At 36.6% G+C, this 19,430-nt stretch overlaps 1 protein-coding gene across 1 annotated transcript; it reads left to right on the top strand.

Annotated features, from left to right (window-relative positions):
- Positions 1-280: 280 nt before the first annotated feature.
- On the top strand, positions 281-18,376 carry LOC124282102 (sugar phosphate exchanger 3-like). The gene is given in 15 exon segments (XM_046718073.1): positions 281-495; positions 640-781; positions 4,550-4,642; positions 4,854-4,895; positions 4,897-4,935; positions 5,517-5,585; positions 7,895-8,020; positions 8,428-8,487; positions 9,302-9,374; positions 10,030-10,102; positions 14,516-14,606; positions 15,547-15,641; positions 16,019-16,179; positions 17,084-17,158; positions 17,570-18,376. Coding segments are annotated over 14 exon segments (1,275 nt in total). The 5' UTR covers positions 281-495; positions 640-688; the 3' UTR covers positions 17,755-18,376.
- Positions 18,377-19,430: the final 1,054 nt, after the last annotated feature.

Below are 19,430 nucleotides of genomic sequence, written 5' to 3'. Positions count from 1 at the left end.
TTCTCTACATCATGCATGACAACAGAGGCAGAGAACGGGTGTCACAATGTGTTTGAAACTTTGGTGAATTGGCTAGACTCAGCCTAACCGGTTTTTGTTTCTAGCATAAATGTTGAGCGATGGCTAGGTGTGTCAGTGTATGAAGGCCTCAGAATCCTGGGATAGCTAGAAACAGGGTCAAGCACTTTTGTATAAGGCTTGTTTGTGACTAACGAGTCATAAGATTGAGGTTAATGATATCAATCGCTGATGCGTAAACTACAAAAAAGGTGAAATCGAGTGTGTATATGTGATAATTCAGTGACTGACATCATGAAGTGGGATACGCTAATGTTCAACTTACCAAGTTACGTAGTCTGACACACAAATTCATTAAATTGCCAGGTATGACATGCATAATTTGTTTGGATGGAAAAGTCTTAACTACAATCGTCACAGAGCAGCTGAAGGCAGATGCCGCTTATTCACAAGAGCAAGTCATTGACAGCTGCTGGGGTATTTCAGTAGTACTTTATAGTCTTCAGATACAATTTAGATGCAATAATCTACTAATACTGAAAATCTATTAGAGTAGATAACTTTGTAAATTGTGTATGTCAGCAATATAACTGTTTACATTTTTGGCTCTTCTTTTAACAGGTGTATGATATGAACCCACATATAATCATCCCAAGAAAAGAATTGTAAGATGGAACAACTGAAGTTTCGACAAATGTGTATATTTGTCACTGGATGGCTATCATATGCATCAACATACCTGCTGAGGAAGCCTCTTGGTGTGGTAAGTAATGTACAAATTGAGAAAGAAGTTAAAGGTCACATGCAACGTAAAACACAACTTTGCCGATTTTGATACCTTTCAGTATGGACTTACAGATACAAATCATCAAAAATGCAAATTCAACTTATAAAGTTGAAAAATAACGTGATGAAACGATTCACTAAATTCACCCCAGCTTGGGGTGAAAAGTGGTTTCAACAGCTGTGCTGCACTGCGCTGGGCTGCGCTCATAAGCACATGCGCAGTGAAATAGGTTCACGCAGCTTGGAAGCAGGATGTCTGGATTATAAGGTCGTGAGCAGGAGTAGTCTAATCAAAACAAATAGTAAATAATCTACTCTTTACATGAAAGAACCTTGTTAGGATCTAGATCTACTCAGCTATGTGTCAACCAGTGAGGCGTTCAACATTTCAAGACGGAAAACCTTCGCTGGCGGTGAATACTCAGTGAAGGCTTTGATGTGAGCTATTTTTCTAATGTTTTGTTGATATTTCACAGGCGCAAGCTTTTTATATGTTATGACAGTAGATTACCGATTAAACTGTTTATATAATTTCATTTGTCTATTTAACCACACATTCTTCTTACCGAGTCCAGTTCGATACTTAAAAGCAATGTCATTATTTAGTGTTGACAGAATTTCTAACTGGGATATAGATATGTCGTCGTCACAGACAAAACTCAATGTCTGTTTTATTGACACCTATGTGTCTGCCTGCTTGTCTGCTAATGACAATATCAATACACAACTTCGGTCACTGACCACATGCAATTTGAACTTAAAGGGCCACTGATGCAGAGCAATTTCCGTGGACTGGTTGTTGCTTTTGTTATTGTTTTTCTCCAGTGAGTACCCGGATGATATCCCAGAATTCATGACTGGTTTGTTACCTCTGCTGCGCCACCCTCATGCGCAATTGATAGTATAAGTATAGACTGATCAACAAAAATGAAATATTTTTTACTCGATAATCTTATGTTGATTTTGTTGTAAATTATGTAGACTTTGATGAATAATTTGGTCTCTTATAAAAAAAATATTCACTTTGATAGAAATGCTGATTTTGATGTCAAATTTTCATTTCATAGTAATGTTGACTTTATAAAAATGTTAACGTAAATGGATGTAGAATTTGATTTAAGAAATAGTTTGACCTTGAATTTGGTGAGAAGCCTGATATAATAGCATTGTTTTGAAAGTAAGGCTAACGCTAACTAAGTACATGGGGAGTCTTGGGGAGAGTAGTGAGCTTGGGTTCACTACTAGTCAATCTGAATGTTGTATTTAATGGCATTATTTTGATAACAAATGAAAACATTTTAAGTTTAACCATCTGCCAGTGGTAAAAAATGTTAGGACTGAAATAACGAAGTCAATGTACGTCTTTATATTTTGTCTTATAATCTTAATTAGTTTACTATCATATTTGTATGCATTTTGAAACTTAATAAAATGCACACAATCTGCTTATACTTAGTGAATTTATAACATGACTGTAATATCTAGACATTTTATAGATTGTCAACATGTATCATATTTCACACACATGCCCTGAGTGCAACCTAGTGTATGTTGTCTGTCTCATTAAACTTCACGGCAAAAAAAATGATTCTGTTGAATGCCATAACAAATAAAAACAAAATGCAAATATAAAAATTAAAACAGACTAAAGTTATAGCATCAGTATCAGGCTATTACCTTGTTCGGGGAATGTATCCATCAATATCCACATAAAGGAATGAGATGCCATTCATCTGCAGCTGAAAAAGTATCCTGTTCCATGTCGTGTATTTCAACAGTCTATAATGCGAAAAAGTGATCTATCGTTTCAGGTTTTTCACATTGGTGTATAGTCCCATTGGTCACCCAAGATAGCACACCTGGCAACTAATTGCATGATGGCCGCCATTCTTTAAAAAAGTAATTTCAGTTAGCCAATTTCCATGTATTTGCGGTTAATCCTTTGAAGGAAAGGGCGTTGTTTTACACAGGCACTTTAGACAGAGTGTATTCAGTATAGATTAGTAAATCTACATACATAAACACTACCTTTTGACAAATCCGCTGTGCAAGATAAAAGCAATTAATCAATCAGCGTGTTATCGGTTAATCCTTTGATCGATGTTTGTTTTGTAACTCAGCTGATAATTCCTCTTACTGCACTTCCATGCGCATATTACATAAGATGTAATACATTTGCCACATCAGACCTCAATTTCTAATGATGAGTATTTACTCCAGACACAAGAAATGCCAAATTGGAACCTTTGTTGGGTAATTTGAGTGGTGTTATCACTTATTATACCTGTTATAAATTCATTAACTGACCATCAAGTGAATGATGACAAATAACGTATGTGTAGGTTTACCACCAAACAAGGGTTACAGCAAGAGAGTAGTTATCGCTGTATTGCATGCAAGTTTGATTGCCTGAAAAAAAACACTTATGGGCCGACACTGTTTTGAGGATACGAACGGAACTCCATTGTTGTTGAAATATATATAAGCATTTGCTGTGTACTTAGTTAGAAACTGTACTCATATTTTTCACATGATTAAATATTACGGTAACACAGAAATAGGATCAAATTGGATAAGTCACTATACTATCCAAACATTTGAAAATCTGAAAAAGCCTTCACTGCTGGGATACTTTATTACAATGAGACAAGAACTACTGGGTATATTTTCAAATATCGGCATCTGATGGGCATCCACCGTTCCTAATGTCCCACTGATTAGGTTAAAGAAATTCTGCCAGGGTGGACAGTAGCCCAGTCCCTGTGACCAGTTTGCAGCTAGGTTTCATAATTAGACTGTTGGCGAGAAACATTAATCGCTCTGGATCAGTGGCCCTTTAACACCTATCAGGCTATACACCATAAACAAAACACATTGATTTATGGCCCGAGTTCGATCTCTGTCACATTATGTAATTACACAGACAGGCAGGTGTGATACTTGTACACATGACATGTTATGATGTCTGTTGATTGAAAATGTTTTACACAAAAAATGAGCATGTATTTACAAAACCCAACATCTCTATATACACAGACACAATGAGCTGTGAGGGCATTGGCAAATGAACCAGCCATTACACTTGAGTGCACACCCACCCGCTCTGACTGGGTTCGGTATCCCAGGTGCTTCGTTTCGAGGGAAGTAAACCCAAGTTCAAAATATTGCACTTTTGATTTGCGATTGTACGCTTATAAGTTTGTTTATATGTTTTTTCATAATCAGCAATGTATATTATATGTCATGAATAAGTGATAATTGTGTTTTAATTATGTTTGATTTTTTGGTTGCATGTGACCTTTAACAACAAAATTCATTCTTATTTCTAAAATTCTTTTTTTTGGGTGGTTATGTAGGTGGTTATTTGATTTACTGCAATCCTTGCTTTTCTCAAACTGTTCAAAATTTCTTATCTATTACGTTTAGGAAATATCAGTGGCTTGATTAGCTTGTACACACAAGACATTGCTGTGATATTTCAGTTGTGTTTATTTGGCAATTGGTCTGCATAGCTCTTTTGGTATCCAAATATTACTTTCCCTGAGGAGGAGTGTGGTTTCCAAATTTCTTCTAACAACTCTGTTTCAGTTACAGGAAAATATATTTTCCACTTTTCAAAAGTATCCTACATTCATGTAAATTTGTTTGTCAAGTAAAGAGACTGCTGACCTGATGGTAATATTTACAAGTGTTCAGACAATTCATATATATATATTCTGCATTAATATAAGACATTCAATTTCAGGTGAAAGCTGACATGGAAAGGGTACTTGGATATGGCAAGACACAACTGGGCTTGCTTGACACTGCTCTCCTCTTGCCATATGCATTTATGCAGGTAATAATTATGTCAAATAGATTCTGGGAGATGAAGTCACTGGGCAATTTTCAACTTATAATTTACAACTGTTGTTGTAAAACTTTCCGGTGTTTGCTAACACTCCAGTGCTCTTTTGCCAAAACAATTAAAAGCAAATGTAGCACTGTCATTGTTCCAAAGAAACTGTAATCAAGGATACAAGTGTCATATTGGTTTTGATCTTCTCCAGATGCTTCTTGGACCAGTGGGAGATCGGTTTGGAGCACGAAAGAACGTTTGGGCTTTGCCTCATTCTGTCATCACTGTCAATGGTTTGCTATAGCTATGAGACAGATTTATGCAGTGTTAAACTTCAAATCTTGACTCTGTATGAAACAAGCTCCTTGCAGTTGGAGAATTCATGAATCTAACATCAGTGACAAATTACAGCTTTTATGCTTTGAGACAATTTGCACTTCATGGTTCAGATAGCTCTCTTGTCTTACAATACATCTAGGTAGTGATTTTTTACTGATGACGTTCACCATTATCTGGAAATTATTTGAAAATTAACACTTACAGGGTTACACGTGAATTTAACTGGTTCACAAGGCAAAATATATGTTTAGGTCAGACCACTGAATCATGTAGGAAGAGTAAGGGAAGTGTTTGCTTATCTAAAGTTGGCTTTAGTTTGAATAACTCTTTTAACAAAGTACACACAATTTAATGATAACTTCTTGACTGTTGCTTTTGAGTCTTGCACGACTGTCATTGCTCATGCAACTCAAATATATGGAGAAATGAGGTAATGATTGAATGGTTTTGTCAGTCATTTACAATAGTAGAAATGTTCATTTACATCATATTTAGATGACTATGGAACTGATGACTTCGTATCTTCAATTTGTAGATTACTTTTGGCTACTGGAGCAGTTTTTCCATGTTATTCCTCCTTCTCTTCATCAATGGCACAGCTCAGGTATGAACTTATTAAGAAAAGAGAACACTTGTAATTTTAGCATATGTTATGTTTGGGATTACACTTTCTTAGTAAAGTACAGATTATAGTACTTTTGTTGGGTTGAGTAATCCCAAATATAACATATGCTACATTTGATCACTTTCTAAATGGCATTGTGTAATCATACCTGTAATTTTGTCTGTGCAAATATATTTACAGGCTTTTTGCTTTAAGTTTGAACAAATTAAGCCACACTGAAGATGTGGTTAAAGTATTTTTTTTCATGTCAGTCAGCTTTTAGTAGTCTGTTAGTATTTACTGAAAATTACTGGCTATGTTATAGCATGCTAAAAATATTTTCTATCTAGTTATTGAAGGCAGATTATGACTAGACTTTCTTGTAGAGTACTGTCTCACAAAAATCAATTTTTATATTCTCAGTCCTACTAAACATATACTGAATCACAAAAGAAATGTCGTTTTTCAAAACCAAATGCAAAATTTTGTTCTTGCAAGGTGGTGTTTTTATTATAATTGTAAGGTTTTCTTAACATGTTTTTCAATCCAAATTGACAGTTATTACCAACATCAGTGTGTTTGCTGTTCAAAACGCATATCGACCAAACGCACCGAAAAAGTAGACATGGTAAAAGGTTCCGTATGACATTGATGAAAATGAAAATGCACATGCATGTCGTGACAACCCTACCAATGAAAGCGAGTCCCAAACTCGACTGAAATCATTTTTTGTTTTGTCACAACCTTCATGCCACGTCTTACGAGAGATCAGAGGAACCAAGTCTTGGGAAGATTGCAAGTTGTCCAGAATGCACGGAGGGTAGGCAATCATTTTAATGTTCATGTTAGGACAATCTACCGACTGCAGGAGTGGTATCAGGTCAGTAACAGCCCCCAACACCGTCCACACAGTGGGCGACATTCAGTAACATCGCAACGTCAAGACCGACAGATTGTGCGTCGCCATCTGCAGGATCGCTTCCCCAGAGCGATGGAAAACAGCACGCAATACTATTGGGACTAACAACAGACCCATCAGTGCTGATATAGTGCGTCGACATTTGCGCGGAAGAAACCTCTGCTGTCAGAGACCCTATCGTAGTCCTGTCCTCACCGTCCATCACCACCCAAACCGACTGCAATGGGCAACTCAGCATCAAAATTGGCGTTATCGACAATGGAGAACTGTGCTGTTTATCCCATGAAAGCCGATATTGTGTTTCGACAGTCGATGGCAGGGTGAGAGTATGGCGAAGGTGTGGTGAAATGTTTTCCAATGAGTGTATTGTTGAAAGAAACTCATGGGGTGGTCCAAGCATCATAGTGTGGTGTGCAATTGGTCTGAACCAGTTACTTGACACCATGGTGTTCCAGAATCTTGGTCCAGGATGAGGAAATGACGTGACAGCTGCTCGCTATATTGATTAAATCATAAGACCCCACTTTGTACCACATTTTGGACGTTACAGAAATCACATCTTCCAGCAAGACAACGGTTGTGCCCTCACTGCCAGAGCAACATTGGACTTCCTAAGACAACAAGGCATTTAAAACCCTACAATAGCTTGCACTCAGTCCAAATTTAAGTCTAATAGAACACCTTTAGGACGAGATTCAAAGAAGACTGAATGGCCTCCAACCAAGGCCGACAACTGCAGCTGGACTCAATCAGTCAGTTCACAGAGTATGGACCCAAGTGCCTATGGCCTTCATCAACCTGCTAATTCATTCCATGTACAGACGATGCAATGATTCCATCAATGCCCATAGAGGCCACACACGATACTGACTTTGGGGTATCTTAATGGTACCATTTTTGGTGATTTTGTTTGTGTGAACTCTAAATGTGATTCCCGAAAATGTGTTAACCATAATTGTCAAGTTTGAACTTAATCCTCCGTTTTGATTGTTAATTAGAGTGAATTAAAGTGTGTGCTTTAAGAAACCGCAATCAGTGTGACATTTCTTATGTGGTTCAGTATAGATTTATAATATGATTTCTCAGCAGTCTGAGCAATTCCATAAAGATAAAATTGTTTGAATGACTTTTTAAAATATGATGAAATGATCCCTCTATAAACATTCAAGAAGACATAATCACCTCTTGTGAGTGAGTGCAATGGATGATGCAGAAACTAGTAACAGTCAGTATCAAAATAAGTTTCTAATACATCTACAGTTGTGAATTTCTCCACATGGATGACCATGAAAATAGTCTCTTCCATTTCCCTCTTTGAACAGGTATCATTAGATGCATGACAAATATGTTCTGATTGAATATGATGCTCATGTTTTTGTTTCCGTGACAGTCCCAATGCTGGCCCAACTGCACCAAGGCCTTGCTGTCATGGATACCAGACAACATCAGAAATGGTGTATTTGGCATATTTGGCACATGTGCCTTTGCTGGCGGTATTTTTGGTACTTTACTAGCTGTAAGTTCATCTGTATTTTTCTTTTACATAATGACTTATGGAATGTGTGGATTTGTGTTAAATTGTTTTGGTATATTTTATTGAACAATATATATAAACAGAAAGAGATGAATGTGAAATTGTATGAAATTGTGGATTGTTTGTGGGGGGAGGGGGGGTTGTTTGACATTTGTCAGTCATTATTGTTTGTATATATAGCTTTCTGGAATGTGTACATTTACATTAAAATGATTTGGTATGATATATTGAACAATATATCTAAGTATGTTAATCTATCATTTGGTGTCTGTTGCAAATGTGTCCTTGTATGAGGAACTTTTGACAACATGGCTTAACTAATTATAGTATATTATGTAATGAAAATGTTTTGCACTTACCAGTACTTAAAAAAACAATTTCTGTCACAGGTATATCTACAGACCAACTATGGTTGGAGATACTGCTTCACGTTACCGTCAGTGATTGTGGTGGGTTACATACTCAATGTGTACAAAACGCCTAGGAATTCAAGATTAGACTTGGTGCCCAGTAACCTATATAGCTATTGTTGTCATAAGAGACAAACAAATTGAAAGGATGGTAGGAATTGATGACTGAGTTGAAATTGTCATATAGTGCTCAGAAGAACTGAAGAACTGTTGTCAGCAGTTTAATTCAAAAGCACCTTAGAAAGACCTGCTGTTGAAAAACTCGGCATTACCACATTCATGTATTGAGAGACAAATGGAATGAGAATCAAGTGTAGATTAAAGTACCCAGACATTCTAGATTCTAGCCAGTTATCACCTTACAACTTCTGTTTTGTCTGCCAGAAACTGTTAGCAAGTTGCTGACAGTTCATAACATTCACTTACAATTTAAAAACCACTAATTAATGCATATGCAGTGTAGGAAAGATAGCCCGTCCCAACGTCCGAGACAGGTGAATTTTGTGGAGGACGGGTTAAATAAATATCTAGTCCGTCCTCATGTCGGGTCAATTTTAGCAAACCAATGACATATATATAATGATTATAACCTTTTTGAATATTTACTGCCGAAGGTGTTTTATTTATATTTGGAGGACAGGCTAGATTTTGGCAGGACTGGTAAAAAATTTGACCTGCCAGTCCTGTGGACAGGCTAGATTTTCTACATCTTTCCTACACTGGCATATGAATGGGTGTTAAAAATTACATTCAACGTTAAGGGTGTTTTAACAGTTATGTTAAGATGTGTATGTTATTGTTGTATGTGATCTAGTTGTGAAGGGTGACAGTTATTCCCTTTCTGTATTATCAGGCTGGCCTTGGTGTCCTTGTGCTGATGTGTTTTGTCACAGCGGAGGAAGCAGGTGTTTCTATACCTGGAAAGGGTAACGTATAATTTAGTTCACTTTAAATTTAAGACAACACTTCAGTCTTGTTGGGGTCCCAGTTGGCCCCATTGTCTAAGTAACCACAGTTCACTGTGTAGGGTTGCATACCTCAGGATGCCAGAAACCTATGAATGCTTGTTCTAATCCCTCTTAGCCCCTAATATGTTTTTAGGTTTATCCAAAGTTGTATATATCAGAGACCTGCATCACTTTGAGCTTTCGTCCAGTGTTTAGCTGATACACTGTGAAAGATCTAGATACTGTCAAACACAGATTTACTCACTTAGTAAGATGCGGACCCGTGAAGATCCGGGATAGAATAGGTCTTCAAGAAACCATGCTTGTCATAAGAGGTGACTACCGGGATCGGTCTCGCTGACTTTTTTCGCCAGTTGATGCTCATGATGTTGATCACTGGTTTGTCTGGTCCAGACTCAATTATTTACAGACCATCACCATGTAGCTGGAATATTGCTGAGTGCAGCCATAGGATGAGTGTTAATGTTTTCATGATGCTTTGACCCAATGCATAAGGCTACTACCCTTCAAACCCATCTAATTCTAGTTACAAAAACAATTTGCCTTATATGGCAATATACGATACCTCCCCTATGTAGAATAACTAATTGTAGGCTATTCTATATTGTTACAGAGTTGAAGAATGTTAAAGCAGAGTCACCTATATCTACAGAAAAACCTGGTATGCTACAACTAATGAAGATACCGTAAGTTTGCAATTTGTATAGTTTGTAAAGCTGTAGTCTACACTCAGCATAGTAAGTGTGATACAAAAGACAACTGTGGGATGATGAATATGAAATATAATTCATGGACAGTCACAAAATCTGTTACGAAAACAACTGTAATCATATATATTTTCACGGGGTACAATTTTCGCGAAAAGTTCACAAAGGGCCAGTTAGCGCATTTCAAACCCCTGAGTGATGGTATCCATCACAAAGTTCTCACAACCGATAGACATGCAGTGATCAATTGGCATCATAATTGAATCTTGTTTACTACAAAAATCAGAGAGAGGTGGGATTATACTTGTGTCAACATTGCAATTTGTGACTGACGTCGTATCGCTTCGCGTGAACGAAGATACAAGAGAAGACCAAAGACGTCAAATTTGCAATTAAACATCGCTAGAAGTGATTATTACCTATTCAGTTCTAACTTGTTTTTGCTAGGCATTGTCTTATATGCAGGGATTAAGATTACCGTGTGTGTAATTGTCTCGTATACAGCCCCGGAAATAGTAATCAGCTGTGCAGTGCACACGTTCCCCTACCTGTGATTTAATTAAATCATACCCGATCATATTTCGAGTTGAATTCTGATGCAGTGATCTTAAAAAAGATAGTATCTGAAACTATTGTTTTTTAAAGAGAAATATATTCTAGTTTTGTGTCATTTTCATTGCAGGTTGTGCTCTATAAATGTAAAATATTTCTAATCACAACTAAGGTTTTGCGACAGCTTTTTTGGTGTATTGCCGGATAGTTTTTATGCCTGGAGCAATTTAACCTGTCACCGATGAGGTTTCGTGCGATCTCGCTATTTCTACTACGAAAGCAGTTTGTTGACGCGATCGTCCAGCTACACTAATTATGACTTTTGGCAAAACAAAACATGTATGCGTATCCATTTACTGTCATCTACACTTCATTTCGAGACGTGAGTAGACGCAATATGTTAGTGATTGCTGTGAAGTAAGTACATTGTGTTAAAGGAATTACCGGTAGGCGAACATCTGTGGATTTCTTGACATTGTTTGATCATGTAATTTACATGAACCGGGAATTGCTTTGATGTTATCTGAGAGAATAAACAAATTACATGTTGTTCCTACTTGAGTATTTGTCATGACTTGACCAAGAATAGTTCTCTTGGTATGATTTTTGGCGCACGATCTTTTTGCGCTAAAAGCGCGAAAATTAATCACACGCGAAAATAAATCACACGCGAAAATAACTATGATTACAGTAACTGTTTTAGTAAGCTGGAAGTTGAACAAGCTTGTAAAAGCCCTTCCTGTCATAATTGGTTGGTATGACACATTTGTGGATTTTCATTCCACAAATCAATAGTGATTTGTTTTTGGGTTGAAAAAAAATGAAAATTGTTTGGTTCAGAAGGTCACAAATACCAAATATAATTAGGGAGGTGATTATTTCAAGTTGCTGAATATTTAAGTGCATCTTAACATGTGTAATATTCTGTATAATCACTGAACTGGAGTTAGGAAGCTGAGTGGTTTGATCCCCCGGCCTTGTCATTCCAAAAGATGTTAAAGGATATTACTTGTGTAACCCTATCTGGCACTTGGCGTTAAGGGGAGAAAAGGGACCTATGACAATGTATTGTGTATTAGTGGTGTATCCATATTAAACTGACGTATGGAATATATAGAGATTATAAAACAAGTGGGTGTTGAATATGGAAAATATTCCGAGATATTTTTAAACATTTTGATTTATTCACGAGCAGGAATATTTTCCATGTTCAAAATCCACAAGTTTTGTGATCTATTTATTACACTGACACAGGACGGGAAAACAGGGTGATCCATGAAGATAAATTGAGCAAATGATGCCGTATGTAGGTTACACAACACCAAATGTTTTCCCATAGACTTCTATAGTAGCCTTATATTTTTTTAAAAATAATCCAGGCTATCAACAGCCATTCCATGTGCACATGGGTACACTCTGGCCTTTAAACTACCATAAAAACACACTATCTGGCCAACTTGTCCGGCTCGTTTTGCGAGCACAGGAAGCGGAACACATCAACCCCAGATCCGCACCAAATGTCACCTACTGGAAAATATCTGTACACACAATAAGCATAAGTCATGGTGATGGAAATCACAGCACTGAATACTTAAAATTGTGGTCAGTTTTAATTACTGGTTGGATATGCTTTTAAAAAACATAAACATCTTACACTATTTCATCCAATCACAGCTGTCACATGTCTTTATCTCTTCATTTGTTTACATACGCATCTCGCTCAGTGAGCAAGCCATTCTCATTTAGTGTAGTATAACCTGTAGGAAAATTTAGAAACATTTGCCCTAGGCAAATCTGTGACTTATGTACTGTATATACATGCAACTTCTCAGAAAAAATATATAACTGCATGAAGCTTCAATACTTTTTCCTGTCCAACATATCTATATGGCACAAGAATATATGGATTTGCTGCACTGACAGAGATGTAAGAGTTATATCATGTCTATTTCACCAAAGCTATACAAAATGCACTTCTGCATTAATAGAGAAAGTTTTAAATCATACATATACCATGGAGTTTACTCTTATTTCACAAAAAGGGGGGGCAATGGGTTAATTCCATGCATGACTGGGACTGCCTTGATCATATCAATCCAAACTATATTTTGAACGACAAAAATCATTGAATTCAGGCCAGAAATTGACAGGTTTAACATTAAGCAGCTTTAACATCCTGACATATGTAAGGCTGGATGATGAACTTTGCCAGAATGTAATAAGTGAGGGGTTGGATTATGCCTAGCAGTCTGAAACACTGACCACAGTACCCTGTCAGCCTGTTAGTCGATCATCAAGGCAAATGACCCTTTCAACAGATGAAATCACTTTTAGACCACAGCATGATAAGAACTTACATTTGAATCTATTGATTCATCAAGCTAAGACTTTGAAATACTTCCAGAAATTCAAAACTATTGACTGTGTATTGTTTTGAGGCTGTTACACTTGCCAATTTCATGTATAAGCCAGTTCAGAGGGAACAAAGTGAAAAATCCACATAACTTTGGAAATTTATTGGTTACCCTGCCCTAAACTGAATATTTTTAATTACAATTAACAGTATTTGACAATATCAGCTAAAAAACAGAGCTTCTCTGCAGTAATTTATGGGTTACTGTTAGAGAAAGACACAATGTATTTGGGTAAACAGGGAGATAATTTTAAGATATCTAACACTCTCATGTCAATAAAATGTGAATTCAGACCCATAATATTACATTCCACAAGGGTCAGTTGTTATTATTTACATCTAAGCAGCTTATGGGATTGATGTACAGCCCTTATTTCATGTCTGGGAAGCTGAAATACTACACACTGAGGCATTAAGGGGACACTGTCAGAAATTTCTAATGTATGAGGATGACCGAGTGATGGAATTTGGTAGTGAAACATTTTGGTGCCTTAACTGACTGGGACACTTAAATGTACTATATGTACCTACATGTCCAAGTACTGCAACTTCTACAAGGCGTGAAGCATATCGAAGCAAAGGGAGTATGCTTGATTAGACACTGCCAACAACAGACTTCGGGCCGGCATGTCGAAATACCACATTGGATGTGAAGGCTTCTTTTCTGCTGTATTTGTGAAGATACACCTCCCATTCACCAACAGGCATTCTACAAGCTGAAAATAGTGTTGAGATTACATTAAATGTCAAATCATAAAATCTATAACAGCAATGAGACAGTTGTTAATAAAACAGAAATTCATTTTGAAAGTCCTATGGGTGAAAAAAGGGGTATATTTTTAAAAAAGGAAAAGAAAATTAGGTCGCTGCATATTCAAAAGGGGACAGGCAGAAAGAATTGATCATATGCTACACTGTTTGCATTTAAAACAAGGGTTTGTGACATGTTCTGCTGTCAGCAGTGAACAAATTTCATGATAGCACTGAATACTTAAACAAAACGAAAGGGAGATAACTCTGTCACGACTACTTTATAGATGAAAATAAAGAATTAAAAATATTCAATTGAAAAATAATACCAATCCCCAAGACACAGAAATTGAATTTTAATTATCCACGAACCTAATCTTTTTTTGTTTGGTTGACATTATTGGTCAAAAACTGGTTGAATGGGGTTATAATGTTAATTTGAAATATCGAGGTGGCAACAGAAAGTTCGGCATTTTGACGTCACTATCGCTGAATAACCTAGTTTGGTGCACAACACTCGTTGGATAACTTTCAACTGGTTACACAACACCTGTTTCAAATAACTGAAATTATCTCATAAAGATTTTCAATACATGTGTGTAATAAGGACTAGAACAAACTTCATGTTGAAAAATGCCCTTACATCTGGAAATCTGATACCTTGTTATTTATTTCAGTGCTTTGCTGGAAATTGCAATAACCGTGTTCTGTCTGAAGATTGTGCGTTACTGTATGTACATGTGGCTGCCTATGTATCTCCTTCAACATGTAAGTAGAGACAACTATGATATAGAAGTTGTTCTTCAGGGATGTAAAATAGAACTGTACTTCATCTCATATATACATATCCACTAGATCTCAAAATCCCATTCTCTTGGAAATTCTGTATTAAAGGACTACTATATGTAGTATATATTTCGATCTCCTTGAGCAGGTGGGGGTGTGGAAATGGGTATCTTTAGCAATGAGCTTACTGACTGAATAAAGAAAATCAAACATAATCAATTAAATTTAACATAATGTCAACTTGGATGGCCATAATTATATTGGCTTTGATGACATATCTTTAATCCCTAAGGTTCACAGTGCAAATTATGTGCATCCACATTCATATTTTGTGTACAGGAAGCAATATAAATAGTCATTCTCTTCATGTTGTAAGAAGCTTGTGAAATGATAATATAAGAAATGCTAGTTTTTGTATTCATGTCTTACCTGATAATTCATCTCAGTTTAGTAATTGACTTCCGTTGGTAAATGCGCATCGCAAAATACAGGATGTACCAGATTCGTTCACTTTGATTTTAAGTTATCCATCCCTGGCTGTTACTTGTTTACTTGATCTTGGTTTCAAGTTTCTTGTTAGTCATAAAAAGACACTGAAACTACTTCAACTTGTTTTTATTTCATATAAACTATACATTCATTTGGGAAATGACTTCAAATAAGACAATTCAAGGAGAGAAAAAACTATTGCAATAGCATTGCAATAGTTGGTTGCAATAAACTATCGCTATCGCAATAGTTTTCCCCCACAATAGTCACCCCTAATTATTATCATTCATGAAATATTGTTTATGATCAGTCTCCTCTCAGGTTTTGTCAGGCTTACCTTATTTGCTGTTGTGCATTTTTCTCAGCAAAGCTAGTGAGTTTAGATCTGTTATAGATCATTTACAAAGTTAGTGAATTTAGACCTGTATTTCAGTTAAAATATTCTCAAAGTCTGGCTGGTGTGTGCTCAACAACATTTGAAGTCGGTGGAGTACTAGGAAGTGCCCTTTTAGGACTTGTACTGGACAGGTAAGCTCCCTTACTCAGAACCAATAGTCAACCAATTTGGGATGTATGATGATTTTCTCATTGCTTTCTGACCAATATTCACAGGGCAAGTTTCATTAACCAGGGATGGCAACAGGAAAATCAATCTTCAGCTGAACACTTAATATTATGTCATTAATTGGGGGGTTGAGGGGGATTCAACAGACTTAGACGAGTCACAGAATTGATCAATTTGAAACAAAATCGTCGGAGATCCCTGATTAACATTTCAGTCACCAAATTTGTTTAGTTTGGGATGATGAGATAGTCATGAAAGTTTGGTTTAATAAACACCTTTATGCTTTCAAGTAAAAATTCATACTTGTCACCTATTATTGCATTGTGTTGTTGCGTTGTAGGTATTTTCCTGGGCGTTCTCTACACGGCACATGGCTGTCCATTCTTCTGTCTACAGTGTCGCTGATTCTCTTCATATATACAAGCTCAATGGGGAAAGTTGTAAACTCAGTGTTTATGTTCCTTGCAGGAGCATTCAATGCTGGGCCAGACACCATATTAGGTAACATTTGTATGATATTTGCACAGAGATATCTAAACATGGCATGAAAGTACAATTTACAATACAATTCAAAGTCTCAGAATTTGTAAAAGGATGGTTGGTGTTTTGATAGGTGGCAGTATTTTTGAAGTAGGTAAGATATCTTAGAATTTAAAATCCAATATGGCCACAGTTAAGAAAGATATTCAAAAAGCAGTTGTCAGTTTGATATTTTGCATAGAGTTGATTCTTGGAAGTTTGGAAACTTGCCATTCAGTTGATGTGGAGGAGTACAGTTTTGAGGACATGTTCCCAAAACGAAGTGAAATACAATCTGTATACCTTGCATCCAATCAAAAACCTAAACCCCAAAAGTAATTGGACAAGTTATTGCAGATCAATAGGGCAAAATATAGCAAATAACTTGTTCATTGGGCTTATAGCCTATGGATTTTTGTACTATCTGATATTCAGCAGTCGATGTACACATACAATTTTTTTTATATAATCAAGCCATTAATTACATCATTAAAACACACAAACATGTACAAACCCATGCAAACAGCTTCATGCAAACTTTCAATATTTTCTATTATGATGCTTAAAGATATGATTTCAGATTCAGGTTTTGTTTCCACAGCAACCTGACAAAATTCAATAAAAAAAAATAGTTTCATAAAATAATTAATTCAGACAATCACCAAACAACAGCACTTTAACAATCAACTAAGAACATGAGTGAGTGTTGTTTTATGCCACACTCAGCAATATCTGGTCCTCAGCAGTTTTCATAAAGACTCATAAAGAGAAAAATATAGTAGATTCGATTATTACAATAGGGCTTCCAGTCTTAGGCTTGGAGCGGTCAAGGAATGAAGTATGTATGTGCACTCAGTGTTGTTTGATTGTATGTTTTACATTTCAGGAGGTGCCATACCACTGGAGTTGGGAGAGAGGGATGATCGTAAAGCAGGGGCAGCTACAGTTGGTCTTGTCAACGGTATTTTACATTCAAATATAATTCAGTGTATGATAGGCAATTGAACAACATTGTTTGGATAAGCATTGAGATAATAGACCATCACAGTCCATTACAACAGTATATGAGGGCCGGTGGAGTAGTCTAGTGGTTAAAGCATTCGCTCGTCCAATGAAGAACCAGGTTCGATTCCCCACATGGGTACAATGTGTGAAGCCCATTTCTGGTGTTCCCCGCCGTGATATTGCTGAAATATTGCTAAAAGTGGCGTAAAACTAAACTCACTCACTCACTCAACAGTATGTGATGTACTCCAGCAAGTATATAGCTTCTGTTATAATGGGACCTTTTCACTTCATTACAGTTTTGAAGGCATGCCAGCCTTGCTGTTAATTTCTCTTATGTTTCCTATTGTTTGTGATTGTTATCTAGGTTTCGGGAGTGTTGGAACCTGCATAGAAGGACCAGTGATAGGGCTGATATCCAGTAGGTATGGCTGGGCCGGGATGTTCTACCTAATGATTGGTCTGTCTGCTGTAGGCGTAGCTGCCAATTTCCGTGCTGCTCGAATCTATCACAGAGGCCAAGACACAGCATCTGCACTTCAAACTGTTTGACAGGAATTATTTTTCTCAAAAGAATTATTTTTATTTTTACAGAGAACTTTTAGTGTACATAGAGACAGAATAACATGTTCATATTAAAGGCATGAACTTACATACAGTTGTTATTGTTACTGCCACTCTGTTATTGCATTAAAATGAGCTTTGATCAAATTCCTTAGTGTAAACCCACTTGTTATTGGGAGATTTTTATTAATATTGATGTACAGTTACTGTTAGCATAACATCGTACCCATGCATCCTTCATTCTCTTCCCACAGAGGTTACTTGTCATATCTTCCTAAGAACCTCTGTTCTTATACGGCCATATTTCCCGCTTCTCATAAAATCCCCTAGCGGCAAAAGATCGCAACACAAATTATTTCCCTTCTTTCTATCCAATCAGAACACGTGTTACATCGACTTAGATTCAACTTGACTAACACAAACAAATGTGGGGCCACAAATATCCCTCCTCTGCCGGGGAATTGATGTGACAAACAAGGCATTTAATGGCTAGTTGTCCGTTGTCAACGAGGGTAATAAGAGATGCCATTGATCCGCCATTACATGACTGAGTCCTGTCTAGAAGAAACGTTTGCGCATCATGCAGGGTAAGAGGTTTAGTTTTCTCGAAGCATACAGAAATTACCGAGAACTTGCGAATGATCACTTTTGAAACAGCGTCGCTGATTGCACAACTAAATCTGATTGCAACCAATCACGAATCCTGAACACTCGCACCATGAAAGGGCCGTATTAGAACAGAGGTTCGCAGGAAGGTATGACAAGTAACCCCTGTGGGAAGAGAATGTGCATCCTTGTGTTTTGCTGTTTAAAACAGTAGTTTATACCTTGAATAGGTAGCAGTATATAGACATCATAGTACAGAATAGTTTTGCTGCCTAAAGCTGAATCTCAATAATGAGAATGCCCCAACTAAATATGACAGCAGTCCACATGATATATAAGAACTAGGGCTGGCTATCAACTAATCAAATTGATAAATCAACTTATTTCATGTCAGTGTTGTGTGGTGGCACATTTACACATGGATTACTAGCAAACACAGCTTCCTGAATTTCATTTAAAAGTGGTCCATAAATATAGACCTAACTTTGTGTATTGTGGGTGTAAATTTAAACTTTATTTCATCACAATGGTTTACACGAGATGTGATTGATTATACAGTTTTCAACAATAATCATTAATTATTCTTCACATCAACAATATTTCTGATTTTCTTTTTTTTTAGCCTGTCCAATTAAGAACACAATGATAATACACTTTTGACTATTTTTATTTTACTATTGTAGATTTACTGGAAAACATATTCTGACAAATGTGTTCAGATTATAATTGTACTTTGTTTACTCTCAGATGTTCTCAATGATTCAATTAAACAGCATCAACAGTTTGAAAATGAGATTCTTTGACATCAGTTGTGTGATCAATAGACATTCTAGACAAGCAATCAGGCATTGTCAGTACAGTCATCTTTTTGAGACAATGTGTCTAATTATATTGATAATTCAAGAGATATTGTATGGATATTGTATCAGTGCTCCACTGAGAACATGCATATGAGTTATGTCCTTTTGGACAGCTATTTCCAAATAAAACACAGAATGCCCAATAACTGGACAGGGCTGAATGAGTGTCTATAATAAATATTCTCTATGTTTTATTTT

The sequence above is a fragment of the Haliotis rubra genome, unplaced genomic scaffold (genome assembly GCF_003918875.1).
Source record: "Haliotis rubra isolate DU_JTF1 unplaced genomic scaffold, ASM391887v1 Scf292, whole genome shotgun sequence".
In the NCBI taxonomy this organism is placed as follows: domain Eukaryota; kingdom Metazoa; phylum Mollusca; class Gastropoda; order Lepetellida; family Haliotidae; genus Haliotis; species Haliotis rubra.
The sequence above is the reverse complement of the archived record's forward strand: the minus strand, read 5'-3'. Positions and strand labels throughout refer to the sequence as shown.